This window comes from Pholis gunnellus (genome assembly GCF_910591455.1).
Source record: "Pholis gunnellus genome assembly, chromosome: 9".
In the NCBI taxonomy this organism is placed as follows: domain Eukaryota; kingdom Metazoa; phylum Chordata; class Actinopteri; order Perciformes; family Pholidae; genus Pholis; species Pholis gunnellus.
Genome location: NC_136535.1, coordinates 23,458,694 through 23,485,060, shown reverse-complemented (window position 1 = coordinate 23,485,060; position 26,367 = coordinate 23,458,694). Strand labels below are relative to the sequence as shown.

The 26,367-nt window shown below is 44.6% G+C and overlaps 1 protein-coding gene across 1 annotated transcript; it reads right to left on the bottom strand.

The window, feature by feature from the left end:
• Positions 1-2,440: 2,440 nt before the first annotated feature.
• On the bottom strand, positions 2,441-23,331 carry gjd1b (gap junction protein delta 1b; the record flags this gene model as incomplete). Its single annotated transcript, XM_079165728.1, has 2 exons — positions 2,441-3,290; positions 23,261-23,331. The coding sequence occupies 2 exons, from the start codon at positions 23,329-23,331 to the stop codon at positions 2,441-2,443; spliced, it is 921 nt and encodes a 306-aa protein (XP_079021854.1).
• Between the last annotated feature and the right edge of the window lie 3,036 nt (positions 23,332-26,367).

Below are 26,367 nucleotides of genomic sequence, written 5' to 3'. Positions count from 1 at the left end.
GAGGGAACATAGGGTGTAGGGAACATAGGTCTAAGGGAACATAGGGTTTAGGGAACATAGGACTGAGGGAACATATCCACGCTCCAGTCAAACTCTCAAACGTGGAAATGTTAAGCTACTGTGTTGAGCTACTTAAGGCCATTCAGTTTGCAGCGGTAGGTAAGATGCTGAAGCTCAGACCACTGATCTGCTACAGTGAGTTTAGACCTGGTGTAAGACGCATTTGTGGATTTTTCCTCAGACGAAGTAGAGGCATGAACTGCTATGAGGAACGTGACGGTGCATGTTTGAATTTTCTTTTAAAATCCACCACATGCTGTGTACTGAATCGGTCCCTATGTCTGGTTTCACGGGCTCGCAGTGTGAAAGCTCCCTGTTTTAAATGATGCACTCGTGTACGACAGCGCGGCCTAGATGCTGCCGACACGAGCTCCTTCAGTCTGCCACTCTCCCACTCGTCTGCATTAATCAAGGTGCAACACTCTCTGTCATCTTTATCTTTTTCTTTCATGACGTTCTTTTCTCTTACAAGGCATGCATGCTGAAATCCCGTCGGGAAGGAAATGAAAAACCACTGAGATACAAAAACACAACTGTCCCTAGGGAGTTACTACTCATCGGCTACACAGCTTGATCATTCAAGAAACATTGCGTCATGTAAACATGCCTTTTTCAAATGGCTCACAGGCCGTCATCGCCTGAAGCTGTGCAGCTGATTTTGAAGAAGGCTCTCTGTAGAAAACGTACAACGATGCATTGCGTTAGGGTTGAATGCAAGACAGTAACAATTGCAATGAAGATTTCTTAAATATTTGCACGTTAAAAAAAAAAAAAAAAAAGTCAGCTGCACAGCCTCAACACCGTACGTTTCAAAACAAAGCTCACAAACGTGACCCTTCCCACCCCGCACATGCCGTTAATCAGTTCCATCGCTGAGGAATGCTTTAAACTAAACGAAAATGGAAAAAAAAAAGACAGACAGTTTATACATTTGGAAAAAAAACATCAACATGATGTTCCAACCAACCCGCACGCAAAGATAAATAAATCTATTTGGATATATTCTAAATGGATAAATAATATTACCATGATATATTCTATGTAACTTTTCAACAATAATTAAATATCTCAAGAATGGCACCATCGCTTTCTCTGAAAAAAAACAAACAATAACTCATGGTGATATATTTTTATAAAATTTGTTTAAAGTTGTAATAAAGTGATGTGTTCCTCTCCTCTACGAGCTCCTTCTTCCCCTTCTCTCCTCTCTTTCTGTCACTCCTTCGCCTCTCAGCACACTGGAATGCCGGAGAGGAGGGAAGTTTGGTTTGTGCTTCAGGAGAGACTTTTACACGCCGCCTGTCCATTTGTTCATTAGTTCCTCTCCAAAGTTTACGCAGAAGTAGAGCAGTGAGAGTCATTACTGTCGTCAAAAGCGCCTGGGGTCTACATAGCTGCCAACCGCGGAGCAGAGAGAGCAGAGAGACGAGAGAAAAAAAAGTGTTTATGGTACTGGCTGTGTTTGTGTTAAAATCATCTTTTGCCAAGAGACAAAACATAAACATCGTCAGTCTCTTTCTCTTGGCTTTGGCTCGGGACGATGTTCCAGCAGAGGCGAGGCTGACACTGATCAGGAGCAGCTCTTTCTACCACGAGTCTCCGGCGAGGAAAGGAAGCGAAATAAGAACTCTCTTCTCTCCCTCTTTGGGTACATCACATGTTTTCACACCTTCTCTCTCTCTCTCTCTCTCTCTCTCTCTCTCTCTCTCTCTCTCTCTCTCTCTCTCTCTCTCGCCTTCGCTCTCGAGCGTCCGACGTGGCTTTGACAGTTCTTCCGTTCCTCTTTTAATAACATTGCTGCTCATCCTCCTTGTCCCATCCCCTATATCTAGTCCTCCCTTTTTCACTGAGGCTGACACAGTCCAGAAGAAAAGCACCATGGGATGCATCAAACGCTGCCGTCATCTCCCAATATCCCCAAAGAATACAAAACAGCCTCTCATCCGTTCTCCTCTCCTGTCGTCTCATCTTCTCATCCTCTCAATCCCTCTCCAGCCCCTTGAGGATTTAATTCCCCGCTTAGAAAGAAATGAGGGGCAGAGGAGAAGGTAATTAGTTTACAAAAAAAAGAAAAGACAAGTATAAAATGGCAGTTGGAGTGTCTCTCCCCATGGGACTAAAATGTGTTCATCATGTTCATTTGCAGAACAGAACTTTTTGTCCTCTCCAGGCTTTTTAATTTTCCTCTTCCCCTCCTCCTTCTTGACTCTCTAAGCCGAAGAGCCGGAGGTTTTGTCTTTTTTACATTCTGTTTCATTCATCTCATCGCAGAGGAGGGGTCATCTCCACACCATCTTCATTAAATTAAAATCATAATTAAGTCATTGTCTCTCTTGCACATTCACCCCACTCCGCCTCCTTTTTTTTCTTCTCCTCGTCATCAGACGTAGGCCGATTCGCTGGACTGCGTGCGTCCCAGGTTGGGCGGCTGGGACAGATGCGCCATATCCTTCTTCCTGATCTCGCAGATGGACTTCCTGCGGGCCTGCACGCCCCTGATGGCGGCCTTGATCTTGCGCCAGCCCAGATGGTTGAGCTCCGCCAGGTTGAGCACCACGCAGATGCCGCTCACCGCGAACATGAACACCAGGAAGACCGTTTTTTCCGTGGGGCGGGACACGTAGCACTCCACCTCCTTCAGACATGGGTAGCGGTCACACTCGACAATCCCAGGCACACTAAAGCCGTAAAGGAAGTATTGGCCCGCCAGGAAGCCAATCTCCAGTGCGTTCCTGAACACCACCTGAATGATGTAAAAGCGGGAGATCCCTTCTTGCCGGCGAACCTTGGAGCTCTTCCCATGGGTGAGGCTCCGTGGGACGTTGGGGATCTCCTTCACCTCCAGGCAGTCCGGTTCTTCCTTCCCTCCGCCGCCATCGCCGCCGTGCTGAACCAGGATTCCGTTGATGTTGCGGATCTTTCGCGCCCCGTCCCTTCCCCCGTAGTCCCTCTCCATGATGGGATAGAGGAAGGAGTAGCGCCGGTCTTTCTGCTTGGCCGACTGGTGGACGGAGTAGGTGATGAAGCAGAGGCTGGGCGTGCACACCAGTATGATCTGGAAGACCCAGTAGCGGATGTGGGAAATGGGGAAGGCCTTGTCGTAGCAGGCCTGGTTGCAGCCGGGCTGCAGGGTGTTGCAGACGAACATGGTCTGCTCGTCCTCGTAAACGGTCTCACCAACGATGGCCACGATCAGGATACGGAAGATCACCACTACTGTTAGCAGGATCCTAGAGGAGAAAGAGAGAGATTAAATGGGGTTAATAGCCAGAGACGCACAGCGATTTACTGTGTCAGGAAGGACGAGATGTCCTCAGATTTCCTTCCCAGCAATGCCTCTACAGATACTGAGTACGAAAGAGTGAGAAAGCAAGAAGGACGAATAACAGAGATAAGTGAGCCGGTGAAAGAGGAATTTAAATGAACAGACGAAAGTTTGCATAATCAGCTTTGAAAAGAGTATAAATAGACAATAAAACAAAGTGCAGCGTTAAAAATGTCTGCGGGTAAAAATATTCTGCTCTATTATTAGTTTTTAAAAGCAAAACCCTGAAGGCCTGTGACACCTTTTTTACAATAAGAGTTACAGTACAGAGAAAACAGAGAGCACATCAGAGAGCTATTGTGCATAAAGCATGTTTCATGCTCAAGTCGGACTCGAGGTTGAGAGGAGGGGATTAGAGATTGAAATCACAGCAGTGAGCTTCATGAAGGACGTTGAACTCCTTAATTAGAAAAGAGAAGTGGGAGAGAAGGCGCAGAGGCAGAGGAAGGAGAAAATAATGTGCTGATGATGGAGAGGGACATTGTCTTACTGTCAAGTCACTGTTTCTCCTGATGAGAACCAGAGTAAATACTCCAGAAGAAGAACAGTGAGTGTGTGTGTGTGTGTGTGTGTGTGTTATGTGAGGGTGTATACAGGTAAAAAAAGATGTGGGATATTGTCTAATTTTAGTGTCCTTTTGCGTAGTTCGGCAAAGTTACTGTGGCAACCTTGACGTTAAATTGGAGCTGTGATCAGTTTCCACACACACACACACACACACACACACACACACACACACACACACGATTATGCGGAGTTATCTCACAGTTGTTGACGTTATAACAGCACAGGTAGCCTACTCTCTCTGCAGCAGGTGACACCGAGGTGAACCTTGTCTGCAGATTAGGTGCTATATCCATACGGTGAGACATTTGAGAGAACTGTTGCCGAAGTTGGTTTCACTTAAATTCTCTCCGTGTGCGTGTGTGCACGTTAACGTGTGTCTATTCTACCGTGTGTTTAGATGCGCTGACTTGGCATATCCTGTAGACTTCACGTGTGTGTGTGTGTGTGTGTGTGTGTGTGTGTGTGCTTCATGATGTTGGACACTCACAGTGGGCGGACTACAGGTTTCTATTCCTTCCTGCACTCTTGTTCTGCTCCCTAGCTTTCTTGCAGACATCCCTCTGTCTTTGTTCTTCTCTTACTCAACTCAGCCCCTCATTTATTTTTCAGATCTGAGACCAAGCAAGCACTTTAGACAGGAGGCTTTTCTTTGCCTTTTGCAGTCAGTGCGAGCCAGTTGGCTGTCTGTAATCTGTGACTAAAGTGCGGACCAAGGCCGCAGACTGAAGACAAGCCCCGGACATTGTTTCTCTAATCTGTTGATTGACCGCTGCGTTGTAGTTCAATCCCTCAGATATGAGTTCTGCATGCAGCAAGATCAACTCTCGCTAATCACTACCATTTATATTAATGATAATCCCATGAATAACGGCATGATGAATCGCTGTCATTACTTCGTATGAACCCGTAGTGAATGCCATCCCAGCAGCCCATCAAAACCTGACCTCATTACGTTTATCATAGATTTATGGGGTTTTTATACAAATGCATACAGGTCAATAGATGGTGACATATAAAAATGGCTTTGGAGGCAGTGCTGATGGGCAGTACAACATGCTGCAGGAAGAGCCACTAATTCCTGAGAAAATGTCAATGTGCATAACACAGAGCGTTTAAATTTAAAGAGATAAAGCTTCACAACAAACTTACTATAAGTGCCTTTCAGACATCAATGTTCCACCATTGTTGCCCCACCGATTTTACATGTTGCTGTTGAAAAAAGACATTTTTCAACCCTGTCTCCTACAAAATTACATTCCCATACAACTAAATTAAATTCACAACTACATTTCGAGGGAAACCAGATTACGGTCGCAGCTTTAAACACGTGTTTAACGTTGTGAATTGCCCTATAACTTAACAATAAAGCAAGAAAATGTAGGTAACAAAACCACTTGGTTAGGTTTAGTCAGTATACATCTAGGTTTGGGTTAAAATAAGTATGTTAGTTACATTATTAAGTTATGCACGTCAGACTTTTGGTTTCACACGGGACACAAACAACGGTTTCCTGGGTGAAAGTCCGGCTTTTATTTGACCCATCCATCCTTCCTGACATCCCGGTGTTGACTTATGCAGACTATGTTTGCAAATGTATTTGTGATACGTCAAAAGCAAAGGTAATCGGGGAGAAAATAGGTTCCCCTCGAAGCGTAATTTACAAATGTAGATTCTTTGTACGACCAGGCTGCATTTGTGTGAGTGCAACAGATGCAGTATACGTAAAATACAGAATACCATCACTGTGACAGGTAAATAACAGATATAAGGGGCTGATACATCACTGGATCTCAAGGGCCAACACATTCATATTATATTTCCTCTTACAGTTAAATCATTGGCTTATTTTGTAGTTTGATGGTGTATTTTTATTATGTCAAAGGCTGAATAAAGTTAAAGATATAGCCAAATATGATTTATCAATCTAGAAACTAAACTCAGATTTAGTCTCAGTCCCTCACGCATCTCTCAAGATCGACCAACATTTATACGAGGACATTTCTCAAACGCTCCTCTGACAGCAGCCTCAGCACACAGCTTTGCATTTAAAATCCCACCTTAACCTCTTCCCTCCACTTCACGTGCAACTCCCCCTCAAGATAAGTCCGGATTTATCAGATAGAATCAACAAGAGGGAGTAGCTGTCACTGGAATTCTCCTCGGGCCGATAGAAAGAGTTCCATTTGTGAAAGATTTATCAAATCAAGAGATCTGCTTATGTGGACCACACTGTGACTGTACAGTGGATCTCCGGGGGGGGGGGGGGGGGGAGGCCCACGTTACCGCACCTCAGACGTTGCCAAATAATCATTAGATGGCATTTGGCTGTGTGAAGGGTAATCTACCAATCACGCTGCAGATGTGGAGTCGAAGGGCAAAGTTAAACCTTTTCCAGAGTTTTGGTGTGCGGTTCGCTTGTGCCTCTCGTCAAAAACGGCGGGTCATCAGGGATGACCTCCAAAGTGAAAAATAAAAGGACTTAATGCAAATCTGCACACCTGTGATCAGCTGGCATGCCGAGGTGTGGGGGGGGGGGGGGACAATACATGAAAAATGATGGGAATGCTTTTTGCCCTTGTAGTGACTCCATTAAGGAGCTTAGCGAGCAGGGAATTCACAATACCAGAGTGAGACAGTGTTGCACTACATGGGCGTGCGCACACACACACACACACACACACACACACACACACATGCATTCTGTATGGCCACACGTGTGCACACTCCTACAAATATCCATACAACAAAACAGCATACACTGAGTGGAGAGGCTGTTTGAAACTAACTGAAGTACTGAAAGAAGACATCAAATCGCTGTTTGAGATGAATTGGTTCCAGACAGGGATAAAAAGATTATAAAGTCACCCAAAAAAAAAAGAAAAAGAGCCAGTGTGGCTCGGACATCTCCGCCTTAAATTAAAAGAGAAACCTGCCAGTGCTGGGACAGCGCGCGAGAAAGGAGAACCAGCAATGGAGGAAAATCTCATCATAGAGAATGAATTATATAATAGCTTCCACACGCGAACCCACAGCTGTAATCTGTGGCTGGGCCAAGGGAGGATTCTTGCATTAGTTTTTTTTTTTTTTATGTTAATGCCATCGAATAGCTTTAGATTATCGTACGCAACACAGCAACCCCCACCTGTTTTTTCTCTCCTCTCTAAAGTATCCTTCTGTTTATTTCTTTCTTTCATTTGTAGTCCCAGGGCTCCTGTTGTGGCCCTTCTCTCTCTCTCTCTCTCTCTCTCTCTCTCTCTCTCTCTCTCTCTCTCTCTCTCTCTCTCTCTCTCTCTCTCTGTCTCTGCCAGGAATAATCTCCAGATTGTGTCTGTAGTTGATTTTTATAAAGAGCCTCCATTCTCTCTACAAACAGTCCGATGACGCCTTTTATGTCATTGAAAATTGAATACTTTGGACTGTTTGAACAGAACAGGCAATTTCAGGACTCTCCAATTTTGTTTGGGATTATTTCAACTGTGTTGTGTTCTGTGATGAAAAGTTTCATCGCTTCATCTAAAAATAAACAGCAAACAGAGAATTTAACCGATGACGAAAACGTTGCATGGGCATCAAACGTGCACATAGCAGACATGTTAGCACACATCTCGGCACACTCGCGGCAGACAGTGTTTGTTGTTGCCTTGGACTAATATGTTGACTGTGTTATCACACAGGCGCTGGTGATTATGCAGAAACATTGTGCCAACACAAGTCCAAAAACGCCTCTTCTCCTCCAGCAATTGTGTGTCCCCGACCTGCTGTCTTTCTCTTTCTCTCCTCCTCATCGTCTGACGCCGATATCTTGCACTGACGGGGTGTTTTTTCATTTTCAAAGCTCTTATCGACGACGTATGGGTTAATTGTCAAAAATTAAACGTGTGCAGTGGTGTGAAAAATAATTATGTTGCGCATCTGACAGGAGAAATAGTGCCACCACCACCCCTCCTCCATGTGTGCATGCACACACAGAAATAGTGTTGCTGCTCCAGCGGTCTGCATTATTCAACTTCCAGAGGAACTGAATTGCCATTCACAGTGCGGCTCCCTTGATATTATTGAAGAACTTCCTTTATGTTTAACGTCAGCCTCTTCTAATGAAACCGTCAACGCTATTTACACAGTGAGTGGAGAGGGTGAGCTGCATATAAATAGAAGTAGTGGTGAGGTGGGAGTTTGCGTGTTGCTCAGCAGAGCTGAAGTTTTGGGGCTCAGTGAGGCAAAGGCGAATGAAAAATGTACACACTTGTTGTGAGGCACTTTTTAGTGTCGTGTCCACTGCAAAGAACACTAAGTGTGTTTCTCTTCACTGAGACGTGATAGTGAACGGGGACAACGGTTGAGTAGAGAAGCACAAAATTCAGGAAATTGTGGACAAAGGAGTCAAAACTGTTGGAGGATAATGAGGAAGAGGAGGCGGGAAATCATTGGCCATGGGATCGATAAGGAGCGCGAGGTTCTTGGAGAGATTGGAAGACGTGGCGGAGGAGATGAAAAGATAAGAGGGAGGAGGAAGAGACGGGTGGAGGAAGAGCAGCCGAGGTTCTTTTACCTAGAAACCCTGACACAAACCCCCCCCCCCCCTCCTTTTTTTCTTCTTTCCTCTCCTTTCTACTCCCTCCCTTCAATTTCCCCCTCTGCTGGTTACCACGGCAACAGGCGAGAGGCAGAAAAAATAAAAAAAACGAAGGGAGATGAAGTGTGCCGAGTAGAAGCTAAGTCAACTGCAGAACAGCATGTTTCTGACCAGTCAGAGCGCGGCTTATAGGTGCCTCGAGGAGCTCGTTATTTACTTTAAGGGTTCACAACAAATGACACCAGCAAGGGGGAAGGAGAGGAGGCTACAGCGAAGGAGACGCTTTTAGAAGACAAGGCCGAGAGGAAAACCAGAACACATTGGCCCCATTCAAGAGACAAAAAAACCTTGATGCATAGTCTCAAAATTTATTTGTAGTTTTTTTGGGGGATGAAATCATGTCGGACAAAACAGTAAAAAGCTCTTAGCGCCGTCTCTGCAGGCTGAGGAGTGAGTTAGCGGCCTTGATCAGCGATGTAAACAAGTCCAATGTTATGGCTGACCTGCTAATCCTTTTTCAGAGCCTCACCTTTAGCCTCCATCAATACCGTTAAGCTCTACCTTTTCTCTGCGCAGCTCCCTTCCCTCCATTTTCTACGCCTCCATGCTGCTGCAGCTCTGTATCTACTATTAATTCCGTCGATAGATTTAGCGCCCCAGTTCCCCGAGAGATTCACCCAATCAGCCTCCCGTCTTCTGTGTCCCGACCGCTGATCTGCATGACAATCACTATAATAAGCAGACTGTACTACCGTTTCTCTTGGAGTCGAGAGGCCTGGAACCAGACGTCTCTACTGTGGTTAAACACCAAATGCAATTTCAGGAACTGTGGGAGCACAGCACGATGGGATTGTGACGGCAATGTTGAAATATGTAGAACGTATTAGTTAGTCTAATGTAATGGATCGCCACAGTCGAGTTCAGGCAAAAATATCCCATTTACATCACACTTCTTCAATTATTATTATTATTAATTATTCAACTATTTGACCCATCACCACATAAAGACAAAATAAAGTAGAGAGGGTAAACTGACTGTTGGTCCTCAAAGTGAGTGATATTTGAAGTACATTTTTGTAGCCCCCGACTATGGTCATACTCGTATAATCAAATCCTAATAACTGTAAACTTATAGCTAGTTAGCATTCTAGGGCAGAACATGATGAGATATAGAACATGCTAACTTGGAAAATGTTAAATGTAAAAGGCCTTTACACACCGAGGAAATAATGTTCATGTTCTGTGTGAAAGTGTGCATGACCGAAACATAATATAATATATTGATAATAAATAAAAACGCCCCCCCCCCCGCTGCATTAACAGTGTAAGACTAAGCTCACTAGCAATAAATTAAATAAACAATATGCTTCATGGTTTGCTCAAACACTTAAAAGAATAGTTTGACATTTTGAGAAATACACAAGTTACCACTCAGGAGATGGATTAGCTTAGCATAAAGACAGGAAGCATTGGGAAACCGCTAACTTATGTAGCTCACAGTTTCCCCTTGCTTCCAGTCTTTGTGCTAAGCTAAGCTAACGGTCCCCTGGCTCCAGGTTCAAGATATGATTGATCTTGTCATCAAACTCTTGATAAGAAATAAATGAGCGTATTTCCTAAACTATAAAACCGGCGGATGTGTTTCTTCTATACCTGCATGTAATACGTTTAAATCTGTTTTGAAGTCGCCTCCTGACGGGAGTTGAATCAACCAATCAGCTTGCTTGACGCGCAGTACTCAACTCCACACAACGTGAAGTTGAGATTTGGGATTTGCAGCGATGTTTTTGCTCATCAGTGTCAGCAGCAGTTTGGGAAAATCCCCCCTGAGTCCCTCCATCTCTTTGTTTACTCCAACCCTCATCCTGCCTCTCTTCTCCTCATTTCCTCTTTCACCTCACAATGTTTTTGGCATTGTGTCTCTCTTGTGTGTCTTGAGGATGCCAGGTGGTAACCCAAATACAACAAGCGCCAGCAGCTGTGACAAATCTCATCCTGTCACATCAAATGCGGACGGACACATGTCATGCTCTCTCGCTCCGTCCCTCGGTCTCTGTGTTCCTTTGCCACGGTTTATCAATAGCTCGTGGTTCACGGCGGGTCGTTTGGCACCGAGCTGTATCCGACCTCACACAGGAGACACACACACACACACACACACACACACACACACACACACTCAGAGGGTTGCAGTGCTTCAGGCCAATGACAGAAGGAGAGAGAGGGGGCTGCTGACAGACCTTCATCCCACCGAACAAACATTTAGAGGCACTGACTGATGCACTCAAATGCTCAGACCAATAAAACAACAAATATGCACAGATTTACCAGGAATACAGAGAATCAGAGAAGGAAATCACTAAGGACACCTCTCCATGCACATGTGCGCACGCACACACACACATTTTAATCAGACACACACACACACACACACACACACACTCATCCAGCTGTTGCAGGGCGTCACAAAGCCGATTGTGTCTGACATTGCCGGGTGTTAGTTCCAGCATCTCTGGAAAAGATGAAGATTTCTATCAACCAGTCATAATGGTTTTATCATTGTTCAGCCGGGGAGCCTTTGAACTCTGAGCAGGTGGCCTCCGAGGCTCTCGGGTTGAATTCGGTTCAGGGACAGAATGTACCATCGCGTCTGAATGAATATTCAAGGAGCGGTATGTGCAAAGCATCTTAAACCTAATACTCCTGTGCAGGATGAATTTGGCTTGCGTGCAGTATATATGCACATGCATATATACTGCACGCAATACTACTTTAATACTTCTGCTCCTTGACTCCACATGTTGGGACATTTGTGTTGTTTACGCCACTACATTCATTTGACATTAAAAAACAGGCTGATCTCATACAGCATTCGTTGCTACACCTACAAAAAGGAACGCGCTGCAATAGATATTCCACGATATCAATTATTATGTAATCATTAAACCCACAAAAGGGCAGATTGGAGGAGAGGTGGATGGGTTCAACAAAAGAGATCGTTGTTCGTACCCCGTGTGAAACGAGAAGACAACTTTGATGTATTTGTCTCTTAAATAGATATTTGGAACTGCGTTGTTTTCTTCAACCTAACTGAGTACATTTGTTGCCTAAACCTAACTGAGTTGTTTCCTGTGAAGACGGAGGTTCATTTTGAAAAGACTGTTGCATGTAGAGGGCAACATTTGACACATTTCGCTGGACTTTAATAGAAAAATGCACAAAACATTTGCAACTTTTACACAAGATTTCATACGAACCATTGTATGAGAATAAGACTAAGTCCATTTACTCTAGTACTTTGAGGTACTTTATTTGAGTGTATACATTTCATGCTACTTAATATTTCTACTCCTCAAATTCAGTTTTTTATGCCGCTACATTAATTTGACAGCTTTGGTCCCCGGTTAGTCTTTTGCATAAAATAACACGATAAGCCTAGATGTGCAGTTTCACGCTTTAATCACCTCACGACCCCTCAGATTCATCTTGTGGTCCTCTGGAAGGAGCCTGACCCAGAGGTTGGAAAACGCTGGACTAAACCTCAGCTGTGTATCAGCAGTTAAAGCTCAGTGAAACCGTGAAATGCCACATGTGCATGGATGCAACAGTAATAATAATGTAATATATAGTAACATGTCTGTCACAGGGTCCAATCTTCTAAAGTACTTTTACTTTTGTACAGAGGTACTTTTGATAATACCTCTGTCCTTTTACTTATGTAAAGTACTTGTAAATATTAGTTGTTACCTTTTAGGATTATTCATCTATTAATTGTCTTATAAATACAATGTTTCCTGACATACTGAATATAAGTACACAGATAAACAGCCTGTGTGTACTGTGTACTTCTGTTGCAATGACAAGTGGTTGGTGACAGAATACTCTTCTATCGTCTCTGTGTGTGTAATCCTGGTTCTGTAAGCTCCTAAAATGGAAATCTAATAATAGCATATTCTAATACTGTACACTTATCCATCCATCTCTTTGTGTCCCTCCATCTCTCTCTCTCTCTCTCACACACACACACACACACGCAAGCACACACGCACACATGCTCACACATACACTCGCTCACACACACACTCGCTCACACACACACACACACACACAAAGGTATTTAAGTAGCGTGGTGATGAATGTGAACTGACGGGCTCTGGAGATAAATTGATGAAGATCATTGTCCTACAGAGGCCGACAATAATTCAAATTTAACACATGGTCTCAAACATGCATGTGCACACAATCTCACACACACACACACACACACACACACACACACACACACACACACACACATTAATACCAATCTACCCTGGCTCATGACTATAAAAGGACATTTTTGATTGATCCTCGGGGATGTTAAGTGTTTCCGGAGCACCGGTACACAAGTGTGCCGTATACGCAAAGGGTCTCCATGGCAATACCAGCTGTGGCAAGTTACCTTGGCAACGGACAAGGCGAAAAAAGTACGAGTTTAAAATTGGAGCTCGGGCATTAAAAATAGACTTGCTGAAAAAAACAAAAACCTCACTCTGAGTGATCATTGAGGACAGATCATCGGCAGAAACGGGAAAAAAAAAGAAGAAGAGACACGAGTGTTCACCATGGCAACAGAAGAGCCAGTGAGCTTTGGGGATTTTTTTTGGGCAGGTTGTGATGGAGGGGTGAGGCGTGAGCAGGAGAAAGAGCAGCAGGGGGAGAGGAAGGGAGCGAATGCGTGGGTGGGAAAGCAGGGAGGGAGGGAGGGCGGGAGGGGTCAATGGATGGAAATACAGAACGAGAGAACGGGAGGGAGAGAAATGATGGGCGTAATCCGGATTAAAACGGTGGGTTTTGGACAATCCCAAGCTAGGGCCGCCGCGGCTATGCCAACTCCCCGCCCACCGCGACTCTCCCGTGCCAAAACTCCAACTCAAATCAGCAGCTCTGGCACATGCAGGGAGCCTCCATGACACACAAGCAGACAGACAGCACATGGCTGAGCAGGGAACATCCCAAACACATACTCCATCGACAAAAAACACACTCTTATACAAATCATTACTGTGTTTTTGATGTACAATACTGGCTCCAACGGGAGCCGCTAAAAAAATACTCAAATTACATTTCTGCATCTAGTATCCAGAGTGGGCAGCGGGGGAATGTCACTCAAGTACTTCAGTACAATTTTGAGGTACTCGTACTTTTCTTGAGTATTTCCAGCAGTATATAAAGTAGTTGAGCTGCGACATCAGTGATTCACACGTTAATTTATCACTAATTATAATCCAGTGATTTAATAAAAACTATTCTGAAAAGGGCCATTCTGCACAATGAGTACTTTTACTTTACGTTTGTTTTGATGCTACTGATGTACTTTTAGGTACGCTTGTGAATGGGGGACTTGTAACTGTACATTTGTACACTGTGGTATTAAGTAAAAGATCTCAGTAGTTCTGATCTAAGATCTCACACATTAAAATTGCATACTGAAGTATTAATTTCTTGCTTTTCTATTTACAACTTTTAGAGATGACAGTAAACATCACATCTCATTTTCATTCATTTATGCTTCAGGGTTGGTAGAAGATCCTTGTGTTGTCTGTGGTGGATGATTGGATCTTCTGAGGTGCATTGACGTGTGGATTTAATGTGTTTTCTGATTAGATACATGTCTGATGAAATTGGTTTTATAAGTACAGTGAGGGTAAGTGTCCCCAACCCATGAATTAAAGAGTACACCAAGTCCTGACCGGCCTGTTTAAAATCAGACTTCTAATGCGTCATTCAGCTCAAATGAGAAATAACTGCACAGAAGATGTGACCATTAGAAATGACACATCTTAATTCTTATTTTACACGTCTGAACATCTCGTTTCTTGCTTATTATGAGTTTGATCACGTCTGAGCAGGCTTTGGTTGCATACAGGTAAGCAGTCTGTGAGGGCAGCAACAAAGGCTTAAAGCTTAGTTTATTCTCGTGAAGCTGGGGTGAGGCGTGCGCCGCCAGAAAGTGACGTAATCACGGCCGGCGCGTCGTGCGCAAAGGGTCAGCAGGTGGTCTCTGAATTTTCAGATCACGTGACTGTTGCAAATAGTTCACTGATACAAACAATATTCAAAACAATCTTCTTATTTTGCAGCAAAAACTAATTTACAGGATATTCAACCTTTGTTTCTTTATAATGCATTTAATAATTGACTTGTTTTTTTCAGGGCTGGTACAAAGCAATAAAGTAGAGCATGAGTATGAGATATGAGTTTACAGATAATTACAATCCCTCCTCGGCCTTGTGGAGGATGGTTTATGGCTTTTTTTCCCCCGGTTACACTGATTCTTCACAGTCCATTTTGTTTGTACGTCCTCTGTGTATGCTCGGCCGAAAATGCAATCTGAGAAACCAGCGGCTATCGTCTGATTTAGCTTTTTATTAGCTAGGAAACAAACCGTTAACTGAGCGTAAACTTCAGCTCGTAGACGTCGTCTCTCAACTTCTGCTCCATTCTCATTCTCCTGTTCGCAATTAGAAAGACAGCCGATGGGTTTCGAGATCCACCTATCAGCACCTCTAATTATAATAACTATCCACTATTGTACTATCATCACATTACATCTCATTTGTATATTCTGGACTAAATACAGTAGATGTTTAGTATTTGTATGTGAGGCTCCATCATAATGTGACACTGGTGATGTGTGATGGGAGCTACAGCTTCCTCTAGTAAACACCGGTGCTAGTCCTGCACGCTGCTGTCACTCTACAGGTCGTTAATGTATGCGTCTGTCCACCGAGTAGCTTGTTCATAATTGGCTCAGAGGGCTGTGTGAATGCAGCATATTGCCGAGAGTCAAACGCACTCACCGCAGCTTGAATTCACTGCTTAATTGGACAATCTGTGAATGGGATCATGTGTGTGTGTGTGTGTGCGTGTGTGGTGAGGTGTGAATGCATTGTCACACTCTATCTGGTTGCTCATATGCAAAGACGAGTACTGTGACAGCTCTGGCAGAATGTGTGTGTATGTGCGTGTAGGTGTGTGTGTGTGTGTGTGTGTGTGTGTGTGTGTGTGTGTGAGAAAGCTTGTCTATGTTTGTTTCTGCCCCTGAGTAATGACTAAATATATTAACCACGCTGCAAGTTTGCTTACGCACATGTTTGGACGACCATCTGGTTAAGACTGTGCGTGTGTGTGTGTGTGTGTGTGTGTGTGTGTGTGTGTGTGTGTGTGTGTGCGTGTGTGTGTGTGTGTGTGTGTGTGTGTGTGTGTGTGTGTAGACCCCTGTGAGGGGGCAGTGAATCAGATGTCTCCTTTTAGCATGTTGGTCTTGGCGGAGAGGGTGTGTGCTTCGGCAAGGTGCGACTCTGTGCACTCACGATTTTCTTTTACTCATGTTGAGTCAATCACACTGTGCACAGGCTGATACTGCCTCTGAGGAAGTCGTCGCACACACACAGACACACACACACTCAAAAGAGATGAATGTACCGCAGTCTCAGCTTGTTCATTAGAGACCACAGAAACATGTGAAGGTGCGACCGATGACGGGGGTTGAGGCGGGTGGAGGATAAGGAGGATAAATCAATAGAAGGAGTCCTTTTCATCTTCAAACAGAGAGATTGAGTGAGATAAAGTGAGAAGGCACCAAAGAGATTTCATCAAAAAAGAATATTTTATCAGAACATCAGCGGACAAACAATCACAGCAAAACGAGAATGTCAACTTTATGATGCCGACATTGGAATGCTGTTAGTCATGAGTGATGAAAGCAGGTTTTATAAATAAGACAATGATCTCACGGCCACGAGCTCACACAAATATAGACCCAGTGGAGAAAAACATCAAACGCCGCAGCGCTGCTTTGTACTAAACAAAGATCAAAAGTTGGCTATTTGTCTTAATTGTATCGCTCATATTTTTTGTTTGCGTCTGACTGCATAAGAGAGTCCGATGTTACAGAACATACGAGTGAGCTTTAGCTTTACATTTGTTTATCATTAAACCACAGTTTTTGCTCCGCTATGTAAAGACGATGCAAAGACTATTGTTACGGTTTACGCGTGGGCTACTTATTCATCATGTCCCCTCGCCTCAAAGGGCTTTTGGTTCTGTCGTTGTTTTTGGGTGACAGTTACAAGTCCAGAGTCTAATGTGAAAAAACACGAGTGAAGTTGGGTGTTTTACCGTCCTGTCATGTTGATCAAAGAAGATTTATTCGATGAGAAACTGTATTACCACCGTCCCATTAAGAATTCATGGTTACACTGCTTGACATTAAATCACCTGCCTTATTAGGCCTTAACTTTCCAATAAAGCTGGCATCTAATATTCTTTTTAACCAATACATCAATAACGTATATGCCTTGCGTATAGCTCACGTCAACAAGAAATGTAAAACTTAAGATAAATAATTCATCACATCGCTTGTCATCATGTGGTAATGCAGACGCGAACGAGGACATGCTTTTCATGTTAAGAGTGTTCAAGTATTGATTTTCTGACAGCGTGCTGGAGATCTTTGCAGGAGATTTTCACTCCCTTGGATGTCACAACTGATCACAGGTCTTTGAATGCACCAGCGAGCTTTCAAACTGGATTTCACTGCTTTCAACTCCATTTCCACTCGACAAAAACATAACTTTTACTAAAAAAAAAGTAAAGGCAACAGAATAATCAATTCAAGGTCTCTGTTCCAATTCTATATTGATGAAAATGTCAACATATATCATATACACGAGACTAAATGACTCGTGCAGGTGGCTAAATATTTTTGCAGGTTTGCTCTTGTGTGTTTGTGTGTGTGAGGTAATGTCCGGGTTCTGACGCTGACCTGCTCTGTCCTCCAGCGAGGTGCGAACGCTAAACCTGTAAGCCTTACTGAGTCACCCTGCCAGAGACAGAGTTTCTCCCCGAGGCCCTTCAAGGTGACACCCGTCTGAAATCGGACCCCTTCTCCTGCCCTAATCGCTCTATCTTTATCCATTCATCCCCCTCTGTTCTCTATCGTCATCCGTGTTATTGTCTTCCAGTTCCGCAAACCCGGGATGATGATGGAGGTTTATCTTCCGACGTAGTGGCTGATGAACGCACGCATACACATGCAATGAGAGTCGATTACACCTCGTCACCCCTGACCTTCGCCGACTGTGAGGATCAGGAGAAAAGAGTATAAGCAGCTGAGAGAAGCAGAGAGAAGATGGAGGGGGAAGTGTATATGTGTAAGCGGAAAGAAATGAGAACACAAGCTGCATAATTACGCGCAGTTGCTCCCTCTTTTTCTCCCCCAGCTACAACTGTGCATCTACGGCGGTCCCCATGGAGGCTGGTTGTAGTACTCCAGTCATAAAAAGGCTGCGAGCAGCTCTTCCCTGCTGGAGGGCTCATTTCCAGGATGTGTGTATATCTCCAGCAGCACAGCTGGAGTAAATCAATCCCACTATCAGCGCTGACATGAACTCTAATGCTCACTTGAGGAATCATCTTCAATAACGATCTTATCTTTGGCATTATGATTATTTCACTAGATAAACGTCCATGTGTTGAGAGCTCATCAGCGGGAGGATGCTGTATATTTGCACAAACAAAATTCCAAGATGCAGCAGGAATTCCATGCATCTTCCTCCCAGTCATAATCTCCCTATGGAATACATGGTCATTTTAATCTCTGGTTTCTTATGGCAGCACGGAGAAGGCGCTGACATTACAGCCGCCAGCATCCCAAGGGTCATTACATATGGAAGAGGAAGCGTGAAAGCAGAGACAAGGAGGAACGGAGTGAATAGATGTCGGAGGTCTCGCTTGGCCTTCTCTAAGGCGCCTTTTTTAACGCCCTCTCTGGGGATTCTGACGCAAGCGAGGCGATATCACAGCCCGGTTCTCGCTTTACCTCTTCTTTACCTCGTTTGCCAGATAAACCTCATTTTTGCGCAAACAGAATCATCCATCACCTCCGTGGGGGTTGCGAACACTCCGCAGGGGATTCACGATGATCTAAAGGTCAGGTGACAATCGGAGCTGTAACCCGTCGACAAACACGGACACACGCTGTATACACTGCTCACTAAAAAATATTGCTCTTGGCTCAATGTGCTGCGCTGAAAGAGTGCATGTGGCACACTGGCACACACACACACACACACACACACAAACACACATGCTTTAGACGGATGAGCTGATGGCTCCTGAGTGACAACACTCATTTGACTCAGGGGGAGCCATGCTGAGGAGTCATGCTGAGCGAGCTGGCCTAGAGATGGGTGCTGAGCTTCTGCAGAAACCACCGACACACACACTCTTGATCACCTCCTGTAAAGTGCACATGTGCAAAGGCATGCTGAGATGCAATCAAATATTCAACCATCTTAGGGATTCTACCTGGTAAACTACAGCTGCAAGGACTGTATTTGCAAAAGCTCCTGTTGTGCTCCAAAGCAGTTTCAAGGCCTCGGTGTGCTGCAAAGTGCTTGACAACGGCGTCTGAAACCTCCTTTCCCACAGTGGAATTGGCGAGGGGGTGACAGATGTCAGATCCAAAACAGACATTCCAACAATCACAGCCACTTAAAACAGGTCAGGAAGTTGACTCTGTATGTCTTCTAACACTTTTTTGTGCTTACAACTCAGTTGTCTGAAGCCAAACTTGCATTCTCTCTACTGACCCAGATTGTATAGAAGTCTATGAGAAAATGACTCTACTTCTCTCTTGATTTATTACCTCAGTAAACATTGTAAACATGAGTTCATGGTCTCAATCTCTAGTTTCAAGTCTTCTTCAATACAGCATGATGTTCATTTAGTAAAGTAAGGTCCATTTAGAGTCAAACAGACCATAAAGCAGGGTATGTGTGGCTGCCTTTGATTGACAGGTCGCTAACACGGCCTTGTCCCGTCTGTGTTTTCATCTTAGAATTTGAAATCTTTCAGTGTGTCTTCAGTTCATAAAAGTTAATTGTAACATGTTTGGTCGCATAAAAGTCTTATTCAGCAGTCAGCTGTACTCAGCTCCCCCGTCTCGTGTCATTTCTGGTTGCAAAAACAAAACAAAATGGCGACGGTAAAATAATGCCAAACTCATTTGTTTTGCAAATGGGAAGGCCTAAAGCCCCGTCTGTCTTCTATCAGGCTCCACTTCCTAATCCATTATTGGAGATCAATGTCAAACGCGGTGGTGGGAGGATGCACCTGCACGTTTAGCGGTCCCACTCTGACCAATGGCAGCTCACGTGTGGGGCTGTAGCCTACGGGAGCGGGACCGCGGTGATGTGTTGACAGTAGTTAGGTAGAGAGCGCTTCATCACAGTCCATCAAGGCGCCGGAGAACGGCAGTCCGTCAGATTGATCGAAGTCAATTTGCACCCGCCACACTGCCCGTAATGGCAGGAATTAATCACAGGTAGCAGGTGAACACACAGACACACACTCCCCACAAAGCACACAGAAGAGTATTTATGCACACACACGTACAAACCCTGACCGTAGAAGGGGATCTCCACAGCCGTTTGTAATCTTACACACAAACAACAAGTGTTATATTCCCCCCCTAATATGTGTGTGTGTGACTCATGTATGACGAATGCGCTGGGGCCTGTAGGGCTGTTGTGGTGGTTGGCTCATGAGAGCACAGGCTGGCTTCGCCTCGGGGACAGCAACCTGTCCGACGCTTCCTCACGCAGGACGGCACCCTGCGCCGACCAATGGGATCGCAATAGGTTTTTAGGATTGAGGGAGTATTAGCGTGCGTTTATAAAAATTCATGTCAGCAGCAGTGATGTCCCAGATTAGATGGTTTTGAGCTGTAAAAAAAAGCCAGTTGCAGGGAAGGCACTTTACTGTCGCTCCGACACTACAGATAAAAAATGGCTGACTAGCTTTTTCATATTATCACTGAGTGATTAGGAGTGCTTCCCTTCAACAACACGTAAGAGATAATTAATTACCATGAAGGACATCCTCCCTTTGTTTTCCGAACTGGACAAGTTGGATTAATGTCATTGGCTTACTTATGTTGTCTAGGCAGCAATGGCCCTTTAAGGGCTTTTGCACACGTTGCATCTAAAAACGTGTGGAACATGCCAGACGTGCACCTTTCATTCTTTTATCCAAAGGTGCTAAGGGACGTTGCACTCCTGTCGTGCCTGCCTTAACTAAGCAACCAAAACCACGCACACTGCGATGATGATGATGATGAAGAAGTTATCATTGGGCCTCAACTGGTTGAACTAAACAAAGTCAAAACAACATTAAATACATTTTCCGGCACTGTAAATCCCTCAGAGTAGCTTTACTACTTGGTTTGTCTGCGTCAGTTTGTCGGACCTTTCGACTGGATGTTGTGACGTCTTTGGACGGGAAGGTGGGTGAAGCAAGTAAAACAGTCCGTGGGGCTATGAAGCTCTATGTTTACAGAAGAAAGAAAAAGACATCTGCCGGCTGTGATTGGTTGTTCTATTTACAATGTAACTATTTTTATCTGGAGGTGCAGCCGTCGCACCCTGAACCGCTTGTGCACAGTTCCAATAAGTGCAAACCTGCTGTGTTGTGAAGCTTACATCCAATAAATGACTTTTTTTTTTTACCTTGGAAACCACAAATGTAATTCTCTTTATAGAGTCAGTGTGACTTTCACAAGGAATCGACAACCAATTGGACAGTTGGTCAATATGTGAGTTTACAGCTGTGGAACTGAGATTGAACACTAAACAACTTAAAGATTTTCATTTCAATAAATATCTGTTTAGTCATTAACTATCCCCAAAGGAGGTAACACAAAGGTGATCGATCTTACGGCCAACTGATGGAAGTATTGTGATATATATACTGTATATTTGCAGTATTATGAACTGGGTGGCGACATTCCCGGAAAAAAAGCAGTAATACACACAAAACTTGAAGCTCTTGTATCACCAAAAAGACTCCAGACTGTTGGCTCCAAGCTACACTTCCATTGTTTTAACTCAAATAGAAATTCTAAATCAACGAGGACTGAAATCGTAAGTATTGCCACATTAAGTACTAACTGTAATAACTATAAATGCATGTTATAGCGCTATTGTGCGTTGACTTCGATAACACATCGAGATTAAGAGTCTGCAGCAATCGCTACATCCTTCAACATGTCAACCAGAGCTCAACCCTCAACCTCAGTTTTCTCAGAAAGAAAAAGTTCAAAACTTGAACTCTGAAATTAAACTGAAACAGTGTAAACATCACAGTATCGTGAGGGTTTGTGGAAATGGACACTAAAAGTATTGAGCCTAAACAAATGCAAGTGAAGCGGTACGGGGCTGCTGTACATTCTAATATTTTGCAAATGTTCTGCCGGTTCCTCTCGTACATTTCAAACTGTCTGGACTAAAAGGTATAATCTGCGTGAACACGATCTGAGACGTATTTTGTGCCGCCGGGTGTCCTGGTTGCCCACGCTCGGGTCATGACACGCAGCACCATCTCGTGACGAGACGATCCTCTTGGCTTCCTCCCAACGCCCTGCAGACCGAGGCCATGTGTCTGCTCGCTTGTCTGTGAATAACCGCCCCTCGTCTTTTTTACTCTTTCCCCGTCATCCGCTTCCCGTCTCTCACATCTCGCACTCTGTGCCGCTCGGCTCCTCTCTACTTTGCAAACCAAACTCTTTTTCTCTCTCTCTCTCTCCCCCCCTCTCTCTCTCCCTCTTTCTCTCGTTTCCTCGATTTCCTTTGGGGATTTAATTTTTTCTTCTTCGTCCTCGACAACCTTCTCTTTCTGTCTCTTTCTCGCTCTCGCCGGGGACCCTGCAGCCAGGATGACTCGTCCGGCTGATGAGCGACGCCGCTCCGTCAGTGTCTCATGAATGAAGGGGGGCAAATGCTGAGCAATCGTTCATCACGACACTCGAAGGAAGCGACTCCAACTAACCCATCCAACCGGCAAACTGCTTTCAGAACAAGACTCCAAATCGCTTCGGTTTCACAAGCCGACAAAATTCACACTCAAGCGCTTTGTCAGCAGAGGACGACTCATCTTCTGCCAAAAGAAAGAATGTTTCTCCACATCATTTACTTCTTGAACTGGCTGACATTTATTCACTCAATAATTCAAGAGTACCGCTAGCCAGACTGAGTCAGGAGCATGCTGGACCTGCGGTTTTCAAACATGTCCCAGGAAAACCCTCAAACTCCGGAACGTGTCCTCTACTAGATGTAAAATCGTGTTTGATACCGTCCACGGAGCTGATGTGCCTCTGTGGCTAAAACGCTCATCAATAATTGCTCGCCCTGCGGCCGACGAGGACGAGTTACTCAAACTAAGATACAAGACATCTCGCCATTGCAGGATGATGCATAAATCATAACAGCCGTGACCCTGCGCTCGTGAGTGACTCGCTTTTTTTTTTTTTTAGGTTGAGGAATGACTTCATACTTGACAGAGGAAGAAAGCGAGAGATGGGAGGGGAGGAAATTGTGGGAAAGCTGAAACGAGGCACGCTTGTGTAACAGGACGGCAGGAGGAAGAGAAGAGGGAGAAAGAACATCAGCACGGAGAGGTAGTGTAGAGAATGAATGAGCGCTGGATCCTCTGATGGCCAAAGCCTCTGTGTCCCATCATGTCGCTCAGAGGGATTAAAGCCTGAAAGCAGGGAAGGACTCATATTCTTCATGCATTGGCATACTTGTGTTTTAGAGACCGTGTGTATGCATGCACATATAATATTGAAACATGTGGATGAATGCACACCTGGCCGCGATCAAACACACCCTCACACTCTGTCGAGAACTCACCTTCCGATCATAGTAGAGTGCTGCTGCACGGCGGCCTCCAGGAGGCGCTCCAGGATGGTCCACTCTCCCATGGCTGGAGTTTGGAGGCATCCACTGGGCACGAGAAATCAGGAAGGGGGTCTTCCCCAGTTCGGCAGCGCACGAGTTAAAAGTCCCGTTTTGTGAGTCTTTTCGAATCCACTTGTTGGGTCGAGATGAGGTAGGGAGCTGCCTTCAGACAAAAAGCAACTTTGACCGAGCTCCGTTCGTTCACACGCGCCCTTAACTGCACCTGAGATGGTTCGGACTGAAGCTCGTCTACGCGCTAGCTGTAAAACGTGTAACTCTCCATCTGTGCATCCCTTCTTCCCCCCACTGCCCTCCTATGGGTGCACCTAGACCCTGATCACCTCCTAAAACAGCTGGTCCGTCATATGTTCTCACACACAGACCTGGTCCGGAGACTCATCTACTGAGTTTCACCGCCCATCACTCCGCCCTCACACTCGGGTTTCTCTGACAGCATCTTGTGGTAGTAACTTCTGGAGCGGGCTCAGGTCCATACACTCATGTGAGCCTGAGTAACCGGGGATCTGTGTCTCTGCTCGTCCTCCGCTCCTCCATCCTCTTCATTACTTCCTCCCTCTGTCCTCTCTTCCAGCTATTTTATTCGATTGGATTCCTTCCCCTTCCACTCTGTTGCTTCTCTCCTTGGTTTGGTTCAGGCAGCGCTGGACTGAAGCGTCGCGCTCCTCCTCCTCCTCCTCTTCCTCCGTCTCCTTCCCTCTGCTTGAAACTGTGCGAGACTCGCTAGTCTCTCCAGTCCTCCTCGTCCTCGCTGCCCCTCTCTTTCTCTCTGTGTTTTCTGTCAGCGTGGTTTACGAGAGGCAGCTCTTCTTTCCTCTCTTCCCTTCATCTTGTTTTTCCCTTCCCACTTGGTTTCTCTCTTTCTCTCTCTCTCTCCGTGCGAGCCCTCCACCTGCCTCCGTCTCTCTCTCTCTCTGAGCCAGTAGGCAGCCAGACCGAGCGTGTGTCTAGAGGATTAGAGAGAGAAATCATCTCTCCGCTCCTCCCCCCTCTCACTCACTCTCCATCACTGTGTTTATTCCCTCCTCCTCCTCCTCCTCCTCTTCATCTCTTACTGTTCCACCACCAACACCACACAAACCGTTTTCCACTCTCAGGGCACAACGCTCATGATTATTGTCTTCCATCTGTATTTTTATCATCTTCACGTCTGAGTGCATTGAATACATGGATGATCTTTGCTGTTTACACACATCCAGACAGAGACATTAAAGCCAGTGCCATGCAAATAGCTGTGTGTGTGAGTGTGTGAGTGTGAGTGAGTGAGTGAGTGAGTGAGTGAGTGAGAGAGAGAGAGAGAGAAACAGAGCGCAAGAAGAGAGATGGAAATGGAATTAGTGACAGTCATCAAGATTTAGAGTAATTTGCTCGATGGGTTGGATGCTCTCTCTCTCTCTCTCTCTCTCTCTCTCTCTTACACACACACACACACACACACACACACACACTAATCATGGAAGTGGGTCTTTTGGGGTTAGTGTTGGGCAGAGGCAGTTCCACTTGAGGACATCTACAAAGTTCCACTTGAGGACATCTACAATTACAGACTGATTACATTTCAAGTTTGATTCAGATATATTTGAGAGTCCATATTCTTAAAGCTACAGGGTTGGTAATCCTCTTCAGAGACATTGTTTGCTATATTTGTTGAAATACTGTTTACAACACGATTCATTGATGCTCTGACGTAAAGAAATCTGGTGTCTGTGGCTGTAATAAGCTACCTGCCTGTCTACCTGATCCCACTCTGACCGTGCAATTTAACAGCTGTGAGTATTAACAATAGCCTCGTTCGTTTTTTACGTTACTGATGATGATGATTTTGGGGGGAGTGGCTTTGGAGGGACAGGGTGTCAGCGACTTAAGCTTGTGCTGCTCACTACTTTCATTGGAAAATAGTTCAACACTGGGCTGGAAAATTCAGTCGGATAATTTGTTTAAATCTTGCTTACTCTTTCTCAAGATCAGCAACCCTGCCTTTACTGTTTTAGGCCCTAAATATATTTGGACACAACTATATTATATTATATATTCTTGGTAAATTAAGGAAAGCTTCCAAAAGTATTTGGAGAATCATTTAGGCATCAAAATTATCTCTTTCTTTTGTTTTTGCTGTCAAGAGTTTCTTGGAGGGGGCTTTGGCTCGAGTTCGCATGTGTTGCCCAAACAACAGTCTAAACCCAAAATTATATTCAGTTTGCAAATTATATTCAAATCTGAGTATCAGCATACACTTGAGGAGCTGGAACAAGCAAACATCTCAAATGTTTTGCTTCACAACTGACTTGAATTAGCCATAATCAACATCTTTCATAATATAAAAGGAGAATCATCACCTGACTGCAGTTCCTCTCTCTTGGTTTTACAGCCCGGCTCTCATGCTGGGAGTTAAGCTGATGGAGACAATCGGCTAAAAGGAGAGTAAATATTGGACATTTACAGAATAAGGACAGTAAATACGCATTTGCAGCAGTTATTAAAAAATATATTAGTAGTGTTGATATCAGATTTTTGTGTCACTTTAGAGCAAACAATCGTGGGATCACATAACAATGTTCACTCAAATACTCACACAGCAGCATCTCCATAGTTGAGTGTGTCAGTGGCTTCTTCTGTCACTCCCGGATCCTCAGACCGGAGTAGTAGTAATCTATTCTTAAGGAGGTAAGGAGCGACCGCACACACACACACACACACACACGTAATCCGTCCTACCCCATGCCAAGACAATCTGGCAGCTGTCTCACACGAGAAGAGAGTAAAGAAGAAAAAAAACAAACCGGCTGCAATCTGCCTCCGTACAAGAAAAACACCGACATATTTCTCTAACCGCACAATATCCTCGTTCAGCTATAAAGGCAATATTCTGTCAAAAGATATCACATCTGTATTATTCCGGAATGTTTCGTCCACCACCTCGATCCCGACGGAAACATCTTAATTAGATGGATTGCCATTTAGTTCTTCCACATGACATCCATGGTCCCCAGAGGATGAACCATGATAACTTGTGTTGATGCCCCGACTTTTACCACTTTTAT